The 9398-nt window shown below is 31.9% G+C and overlaps 3 protein-coding genes across 3 annotated transcripts; 2 read left to right on the top strand and 1 right to left on the bottom strand.

The window, feature by feature from the left end:
* Nucleotides 1-12: 12 nt before the first annotated feature.
* On the bottom strand, nt 13-1824 carry LOC116767406 (uncharacterized). The gene has a single exon (XM_032657707.2). The coding sequence runs from the start codon at nt 1680-1682 to the stop codon at nt 630-632; it is 1053 nt and encodes a 350-aa protein (XP_032513598.1). The 5' UTR covers nt 1683-1824; the 3' UTR covers nt 13-629.
* A 407-nt stretch (nt 1825-2231) lies between these two features.
* On the top strand, nt 2232-4815 carry LOC116767721 (RWD domain-containing protein 4). The gene is made up of 5 exons (XM_032658176.2): nt 2232-2320; nt 2891-3017; nt 3291-3394; nt 3477-3657; nt 4139-4815. The coding sequence occupies exons 2-5, from the start codon at nt 2907-2909 to the stop codon at nt 4298-4300; spliced, it is 558 nt and encodes a 185-aa protein (XP_032514067.2). The 5' UTR covers nt 2232-2320; nt 2891-2906; the 3' UTR covers nt 4301-4815.
* Nucleotides 4816-5803: 988 nt separating this feature from the next.
* On the top strand, nt 5804-7540 carry LOC116767577 (cytochrome b5 domain-containing protein 1). The gene is made up of 4 exons (XM_032657965.2): nt 5804-6123; nt 6346-6601; nt 7071-7316; nt 7397-7540. Exons 1-4 carry the CDS (start codon nt 5878-5880, stop codon nt 7480-7482), a joined length of 834 nt encoding a protein of 277 aa, XP_032513856.1. The 5' UTR covers nt 5804-5877; the 3' UTR covers nt 7483-7540.
* Nucleotides 7541-9398: the final 1858 nt, after the last annotated feature.

Below are 9398 nucleotides of genomic sequence, written 5' to 3'. Positions count from 1 at the left end.
GTTCAGTCCACTTGTAATTACATTTTAAACACAATAAACGACATAAACATATTCTAAAAACTGAGTAATTCTTCATTGTAGTAATATTTCTAGGATCAGTAAAATATACATAGAATGAAAATTATCAGAATTTTAGTAAGTCTATTTGACCTTCATAAGTAATTTGACTATTAAGATAGCATTTTAATATTTACTAAGACTTTAAATATCAAGTGACTTATTCTTAATTACACTGAATTCTCTTAACGTTATCAATTAATCTCAACGCCAGTTCAGTTCTAACATATAGCTGGATATATATGAGGCTAATTATATATATTTTTATTACAAATAACTTGACATAATTTCATGTTATAATATTGTAAGGCACGATCAGTCAATGAATATTAAGTCTTGTATGAGCAGTGGTAGCAATAAATAATCGTGTTGCACCTCACTTCTCTTTGGACATTTAAAATTATTTATATCGTGTCCATTAATCATTACGACCCATTCAAGTATGATGAATCAGACATTGAAATACACATATATATATCTGACAAAAAAAATTCACGATTTTATTTATATCACATAATAAAAATGAAATTTTTTCTATAATGGAGAAATAACTAATGTTTACAAATACCTGACTAACTACATGTTTTTTGTTCAGCATTATAAACCGGAGGTTTCACACCTTCGGGGGCATTTTCTATAATCCATGGATGCTTTAGAACTTCCACCAAAGGTAATCTCTGCTCCGGATTGGTAACGAGCAATTTACCCATCAAATCCTTGGCTTTCTCTGATATAAATTCTGGATATTTGATTATAACATATCTTATCTTTCTATAAGTTTGATGGGAATCCTTGGCGTCGAATGGGGGCAACCCTACAAGTAATTCATAACATAGCACCCCGAGACTCCAAATATCCACTGCATAGCTGTGAGGCTTGCCTTCAATCATCTCTGGAGATAAATAATCTAGAGTTCCACAAAGAGTCATACGTCTTGAAGATGGGGAATGAACAGACCAACCAAAGTCAGCAATCTTTAATTCGAAATTATGACCAATCAATAAATTTTCAGGTTTAATATCGCGATGAATAACTTTTTTGGAATGACAATAGATTAACGCCTTTGTTAGATCCCGCACGTATATAGCTGCTGTTTTTTCATCAAAACGCCCGCGTTCCTTCAACAACTTATACAGAGCACCGTGTTTGGCGAATTCCAGAATTAAATATATACGTTTTTCATCGTGAAAATATCCGTACATGCGCAAAATATTGGGATGTCTCAGTCTACACTGTATTTCGACTTCACGTCTCACTTGATGCTCAATATCAGACTCTAAAATCTGACTTTTGAAGAGTACCTTTAATGCCACAACGTAATGCGATTCCTTCTCTCTTGCTAAGTACACATTTCCAAATTTTCCTTTACCCAGAGGACGTCCCAAGTCGAAATCAGTAAGTGCCCATTGCTTTTTCTTATCATCTCTCACTTTGAGTTCAGGTTTACCGTTCTGTTCTTTATCACTAGCTTTGTTGTTAGTATGAAGAGGTCGACTTACAGGTAGGGTTGGCACTTTGAAGCTATCAGCTGCGGTTTTTTGTCCGCTAGAAGAACAAATGCATGCGGATCTGCCAGCAGTCGGACGCCTATTTTCTTTACAATCACATTTTTGTGCACTCATCATTATAAATAATATTTATGAAAGTATCCTTCCTTATCACTAAATACTAAACGTTTTTATTTTGATATTGCATATGAAATTCAAACATTTGAATAACGTTTTTAGCCTTGACAAGTTGCAAATCCACAGAATAAAATGGAACTTTCATTTGAGTGACCAAAGTTCAATGTCGAATAATCATAAAGATGTAGGTATACAATTTTTAAAAGAATTAACAATTTATTTGAAAAAACTCAGAATTTAATAACGATGTCTTGAAAATTATATGATAAAGATGTAATATATTTTAAAATAAATGCACTGAATATAATATTTTCTGTTAATTTAATAATTCTTAGGTGCCATTTACGAATTAATTTACCAATTTTTGTGAGTTAAAATTATAAAATTTTATTCCTTTATGATATCATTCTGTTACTTAAAATATATACACTTTTAATGAGAGCTTTTGTGCCAACATATTTATACCATATACCATTACCAGCTGTTTAGAGAATATGTCTGTATTGTCAATTGTCTTATTGTCATATTGTCAAATGTCAATTGTCATATGTTCAAATTCGCTATATCGAGACCAATTTAATAATTCATGAATTATTTTGATAAGTTATCGCAATTTTAATAAGTCAGTCCGTCCGAAGGTAATAAATTTATAGCATAAGTTTGCTTTATTTTAAACACTATTGAGTTATTTTACAATAATGACAAAATTTTTACAAGCCTTCATAGACCAAGTATTTTAGTGTTTATATCAAAACAAGTTCAGAACTCGTATAGTATCTCCTTGCAATAAAGCCACCTCTGTCTTCTTTAAATTACAAGTTATAAATTCAATCCATACGGTTATCTGATAATACACTCAGTACAGTTCAGGATGTCTGAAGCTTTGATATTAGTGATGTTGAACTTATAAGTCATAATAACAGACATATAGAAACTTTCATTTATTTTATTTATCATTAAATTTGTTACTGTTCTGTTGGGAATGTTTTGCTTTAAGAGAACAAATCTGATTTGTCAGAACTTGATATATTTTCCACTTGTAACTTTTTAATGTGTCTCATTATTTTATCAACCTTCGTGATGGATAGCATTATTTCTATTTGACTGTATCGTCTAATGTTATTTCTGTTCTATTAATAGCTATAATTTTTATAAGAAAACAATAGATTGATATAATTTCAGATACTATTTACTTATAAATATTTCAGCTTACTACAGTAGTGAATGATGTCGGATGATGCAGAGCAACAGGCGGAGGAGATTGAGGTGCTGAAATCAATTTATGAAGGCGATGAAAATTTCAAGCAAGTTGATTCAAAAACATACCAATACAAGGTAATAATTATATTACATTTGAATTTATATAATATACAATTAATATTTAAATAAAACTAATATTTTTGGATTTTCTATACTTGAACTAATATTTATGCATTTATTATGATTTTGAACTACATACTCCTGACCTTTGATTACATTGCAGCAGCCATAACCACGGACATGTGTAGTTTTAAATAATAAAAAATGTGCAGTAAATGTCTGGCAAGTCTTAGATATCATTGTATAATTAATATTATCTGGCATCATACCATCTGTGTTTGCTTACAGTACATAGATGGAGAAAAAACATTTATATTAGAGATAATATGGGGACCCACATATCCTACGGAGAAACCTAGTTTTAATTTAGATATTTTCTACAATCAAAATCTGTAAGTGATACTAAAAATTAATTTGCTTTTAAAACTTTTTAATGTGTAAGTTATGCTGAAACTTACAGTCTATATTTAACAGATTACCATCGGTCAAGGAGAATATACTTTCAATAGTTAATGCGGAGGCGGACCAGTGGGTCGGTTGTGCGATGACTTATACTATATTTGAAGGCCTCAAAGAGAAAGTTAAAGAAATTCTAGAAGCACAAACAGAAGAAGCAGTCATAGCCAGAGTTGAGAAGATTACTATCGCAGATCAGGTATTGAATTTGCTATACAAAGAAAGCATTGTGTATTGTCATTTGTAGATAGCTGTGTTAATGTGAGTGAGACTTAAAATATAGTTGTTTTTGTTGGCTGTATGAGTGGTCAGATATTTACAGATAATAAAATGTTTTATATGGTTATACTCATTTGAGTCATCATGGAAGTAAGGTTAACTTAATAGAAACTAAAATTATATTTGTTTTTACAAAACAGAACTTTCCCTATTGGTGTATTTTTAATAATTCTTCATGGCTTAATGTGTCTTAACTTATCGAAACATTTGTATTTAAACTAAGTATTTAAGATGATAACTGATATAGAAAAAAAGCGGACAAAATTGTACAATTTATTAATTAATTGTTATAGTCTAAACTCTAATTGACAGAACATCAGGTATTGAACAGAATAATAAAAAGAGAGAGTAACAGTTCGTTAATGGTCAATAATGTTTATTACTACATTATACAACTTCAGAATGAATCCAAGAAGCCGGAGAAGAAAGAACAGCTGAGTAAGGCCCAGAAGCGGCGTGCATGGGACAGAGCTGAGATCGGTCGAGCCGGAGAGAAACCCCGCGGCTGGGATTGGGTGGACATTGTCAAACATCTGTCACAGGCGCCCCACACACCCTCGTGACAATAAATGTCACTTTGACAGTTGACATGTCGGTCGATAGCATTTCAGAACATTGACAATCGAATTCTGTAGTCATATCATTTCTCTGCTTTCAATACAAAAAATACAGATTATAAAATATTCCGTTTTTATCATGATCCGAAATCGGCTGTTTATTTTAGAACTTCCTGTATTGTTATCTGTATGGCTGTACTAATAAAAGTTTCTGGTCTCGTTAAAAATTAAACCTTATTATTTATTAATTTAAACGTGTATAATGTGTTGCTTCAAAATGCGTACATTAAAAAAGTACAGATAGATTTTGAAAACAGCCTTATGTTGAAGTTAAAAAGAGCTTGCACAAATACATAATAAAATGATTGTTTTTTCGATTGGTAAGTCACATGTAATATATTGAAATATAGAATATTTTAATAAAAAACAAAGCTTTATAAAGTCTCCCTAGATATATGATCTTTGGTAACTGACGGGGTTTATTGTCATCTCAATTAAATCTTAATAAACTATTGTTTAGATTCCGAGTGTTTTCATTGTATTTTGTTGTCGCTACACACCATTAGTTAATCAATTATGAATATTTTACTTGCGAGAATATGCTGTCAATGTTTTATAAGAAACGCTTGACAGTTGAATGATTTAATTACCACTAATTTTTGCCTGCGACTTCGGTCTGCGTGGACTTCGGAATTAGGTTCAGAGAAATGTACAGTGTGTTAAAAAATATATATGGTAACCAACCATCACCGACATCTATAGCCTGTGTCACACAATCAAAGTGTATGTTTTGTTCACTTCTGATGTATTAGCTACATTCTTGTAAAATTTAATCAGAATTAGTGAAGTAGTTTTCGTGTGAAAGATCGACAATAACAAAAAACTCACAAATTTTTTAACTTATAATACTAATAGGATACAAAGCATTAAATACATTTTCTTTTAAGGTAAATAAATAATGAGACCACTGCACACTGCAGTTTCACATTATTTACAAAGATATTTCACATATCAGGATAAAATATAGACCAAAAAGTTACCAGTTTACAGAAATAAAAATGCTGAAAAACTGGACGTCCCATGGTCATATCAGTGATACATTGAAAGAAATAAGAAGATTTTTTTTTAAACTTAAGTTTCACACTGTCTGTCTGATGTAGAGTGACGGTACTCTGTTGTTCTCAGCAAGGAGTTTTATTTGATATTCATACTGCAAAGAGGCAGTGAAAATAAATAGTCCGCCGGTATAGTTAATTTGCCATAGTGGATTTAGAATGACGCAATGCCACCTCCATCAATTAAATTTAATTATTGGGTTGCAAGATTCCATCCAAGATTATAAATACAAATATAAATACGTAGCAAATAAAAAATATAATTAAAAAATAACATTAATGCCATTAAATATGTAAGTAAGACTAAGTAGATCACTCTGGTCCATACGATATGGACGAATTGGTTTTTTTTTGTAATGTTAATGAATATCACTAAAAACTTTTTGCCATCACATCGAAATTGACAATGTTTCAGTAAGACATATTTTTTATAAAAAAGTAGTATCTAAACATAATTATTTTATTAATATGACTTATACAAAACCCGAATGGTATACTCCCGCCGAAGTAGCGGTACATAATAAGGCGACAGATTGTTGGATTTCTTTAAACGGAGTAGTTAGAGACCTTACTTCATGGTTGCAAGATCAGTTCAAGCTCTGTAAATGCATTAAAAACTGCACGTGTCCAGTCAAAAACTGGTACTGTGGCCCCGAGTGCGTGGAGTATTGCAATTGCTTTAAGTTTGGCTACGAGTTTTGTGATCGCAAGAGAGTAAGTTTAGCATTTTTGGAGAAATGAATGTATCAATATGCACAGATCTTTTTCGTCTGGAATGAACGGTATAAAAATATTACTTAACTTCTAATCCAATTAAAAAATACAGTTACGAAAACACAACTAGTGATTTCTACTTCTGTTTGACTTAAAATATATTAAAACTTTAAATAAATATCAAAAGGTTATATCTTTATATGAATAAAAACTTTCCTGTAGCTAGCCATAACAATATTAGCCTATGCTGGCAAGGACATCAGCCATTGGTTCAAGGGAGAGGAATGGGTCCATTACACCCATCCAATAACGGGCACCACTACAGTGTACCAACAGCATGGACCTGGAAACCAACAACCAGTGGTACCTTCAACTCGCTGGCGTCCACTAACCAGACCTTGGTGGTTAGATAGCTCCAATGTAGTTGGGAAAGTCACCGCGAAGACCAGGCCCATTAGAATCACAAACACGTTGACTGGTAAGAACTTAAATAACACAACGAAATACAGTAAAAGTCTAAAAAGACGTCAAAACGCTTGTCATTTAAAAAAATGGTCTCACTTTCAAATAGAAGACAAATGGTGTCAATTTAAAGTATTGTAAAACTATGAAAAGAAAAGGTAATCTTCATTTATCAACTGCATTCTAATATACTGAAAACATAAAAGCTAAGTGAATAAATCTGTTTCACGTAAAGGTCAGTTAGGCGGCAAAGGTCAATTTCAAATCTGACATTTGCGGAAGAAAAGTCTATAAATCTTTAATATAGTTTATTCACAAAATTTATCACGTTAGCGCAGAAAACATGTTTTCAATCGTAGTTTCTGTTCATCAAATGTTTAAAATTCGTTTGATGAGTTGTTGGTACGCTATAAAAACAATGACTAGGTTGTTATATTTTGTATCACTACCAAGCATCAAGTAGCAACTGATTTGTTTCACCCCAGGTTCGTCTGTAACCCTTGAAGTATGTTCTGAGGAGACAATCTATCAGATCATGATGCGATACCTTCCCCACAATTCCCATATGCTGTCCTACACGTGGCGGTACTTGGGGAGACCTTTATGCTATGAGTGGACCTTACATCAGAACGGAATCCCGGATGAGAGAGACCGCTTTGAAAAAGTCGCCTTGCCAGATAACCTACATATACCAGATCTTTTGCTCTATTACAATGACGATTTAACGGAAGGTTTATTTACAATTTTTAATATTTTGCCACGTTTTAAACATTAATTAATGGATCCTATTAAATATTTTTCGTCATTTCAGATCCACCAAAAGAAAATTGCTTATGTACTGAAAAGGAGTGCACTTTTGATGTACCAGAAAAATGTCAGGAAGATTTCTTTCTATAACTTTTATACTAATTTACTGTACTAAAACACGTTATTAAAATTATTACTCAATCTTAAAGCTTTTATTGTATTCTTAATGCTAAGGGTCAAAGTTCTTCATGGTTTGCCGATTGCACTAGGCACTTGATACGAGGCACGCGTGCCTTGAACTGTGCTAATTTATACATAAAAAAAGGTAATCTACTGTAAAATCTGCCATTTCTTGTCACTATTATTGTCTACTATGATTTTCAACTTGCTACTTTAATGCATAATACATTAGTTGATCGCATTTCTATTACCATTTATATTCCTGCCATTTATGGCTCAATGGTGATTGTTTATGGACACGTGCTCAGCTGTATATGGTTTTATTTGTTTATTATTCATTTTATATTACAAATATAACAGATTATATTTTTAATATCGTTGAAAAGTTATTAAAATTTATCTTTATTGGTGTCGTCTAGGTATTGACTGGAATAGAAATCATTTCTGTTTCAGTTAATATCTGGATATATCTCTTATTCTTTTTTATCTAAAAATCCAGCTGAATGTATCAAATGGACGGATTGCAGTCAAACAACGCGTGTTCCTCAGTATCGTAACATCTTCAATGGCATAAGAATGTATTACTTAACACATCATATCCAACTTATAAATATTCATAGGCCATGGCAACCATACGCCATGGCTGCGACATGCTCGGCGGAGCGCGGTTCCCGTGACCACTGACGACGTCTTTAACAAAAACCATACGAGGGTTAAGCGAACTTAGGTTAAAGTAGCTTTTTACTTGAAATTAAGAGGTTTAAAAAAACAATACATCATTATGAAAATTAAAATTTTATCAGTATTCAATAAATTAAAAAGCTTTCAAAGGAATTATGCTTTAATATTGGAAATTAAAATTCAATAAGTGTTACTTAATATTTATATGGCTTAAAATCGATATAGTTGGAAGAGTATTTATTGTATAATGGCAAAGTTTAGTGCCGCCCCACGCGAATTTGCTATTTCTACCAACCGTTTATTAGCATCGTGGCCACCACGCATGCGCGGATCGGATAATTCACTTGTACCCTAAATATTGTAACCACCCCCCGCAACGTTCCAGTAAAAATAAATGCGTAGCCGTCGCAGCCGCCATTACTACATAGATTTAGTTTGAGGTTACAAAACGCGGGAAGGACGTTTTTTAGTGACACGTCAATGCCCTCTATTGATAAAACTGTGCACCGTTCGGTTTATCACCGTTATCGATAAATAAACAAATCTGCGTAGTCAAAATGTGCTTTGATAAATTCACCAACGAAATTGTGTTCCGCGTCTAATCTGTGAGAAATAAATTACGGTAAGCTTTTATATTAATTTCAACATGGGCTTTATGTTGACGGCCTTATCATTTTTAATTAGTGATTTTATAACCCTGACTTGTTTCAAATTTTATCAGCTGTCATTCAGCAGTCATTTTAAATATTTCATATGAATAAAAAAAAGTCGTTTTAAAAAAGAGTTTCGTGTATATACGTACATATCTTGGTAAGTAAATTGATGATTCATATAATATCTAAGTATTTACTTTCATATTAAGTTCGTTGGAAATAATATAAAGAGCTTTCGATTAATTTATCTGTATTTTGGTGGTTGAAATACTTATGTCATAGTTTAATTTTGTACTGCGATTGTACTATATACTTAAACAATTTAAGATTTTTGTCAGTGGTGTTTTCTTAGACATCCACTATTACTATATATTTAAGCTCTCAAATATACCTAGTTTATTTGAATATTTTCTGTTGTTTTGAATATTTTATGCTGAATCGAAGTTTAAAAAAAAATATTCGTTTAAAATCTGATATGTGAAAACTGTACTGTGAAGATGATGTGAAACGCTTTGAGCGTAAAGTAAACAAAATAAGGGAGTTGATTTCAAC

This window comes from Danaus plexippus, assembly GCF_018135715.1.
Source record: "Danaus plexippus chromosome 9 unlocalized genomic scaffold, MEX_DaPlex mxdp_24, whole genome shotgun sequence".
NCBI lineage: Eukaryota > Metazoa > Arthropoda > Insecta > Lepidoptera > Nymphalidae > Danaus > Danaus plexippus.
This window is presented reverse-complemented; position numbering and strand designations above follow the sequence as displayed.

What these genes read in the sequence shown, in the direction of transcription:
- LOC116767406 (XM_032657707.2), bottom strand. Translation starts at nt 1,682, where the DNA reads ATGATGAGTGCACAAAAATGTGATTGTAAAGAAAATAGGCGTCCGACT.
- LOC116767721 (XM_032658176.2), top strand. Translation starts at nt 2,907, where the DNA reads ATGATGTCGGATGATGCAGAGCAACAGGCGGAGGAGATTGAGGTGCTG. An exon ending in ATTTTCTACAATCAAAATCT is followed by an intron (nt 3,395 to 3,476) that starts GTAAGTGATACT and finishes TATATTTAACAG; the next exon opens with ATTACCATCGGTCAAGGAGA. An exon ending in AGATTACTATCGCAGATCAG is followed by an intron (nt 3,658 to 4,138) that starts GTATTGAATTTG and finishes ATACAACTTCAG; the next exon opens with AATGAATCCAAGAAGCCGGA.
- LOC116767577 (XM_032657965.2), top strand. Translation starts at nt 5,878, where the DNA reads ATGACTTATACAAAACCCGAATGGTATACTCCCGCCGAAGTAGCGGTA. An exon ending in AATCACAAACACGTTGACTG is followed by an intron (nt 6,602 to 7,070) that starts GTAAGAACTTAA and finishes GTTTCACCCCAG; the next exon opens with GTTCGTCTGTAACCCTTGAA. An exon ending in CAATGACGATTTAACGGAAG is followed by an intron (nt 7,317 to 7,396) that starts GTTTATTTACAA and finishes TCGTCATTTCAG; the next exon opens with ATCCACCAAAAGAAAATTGC.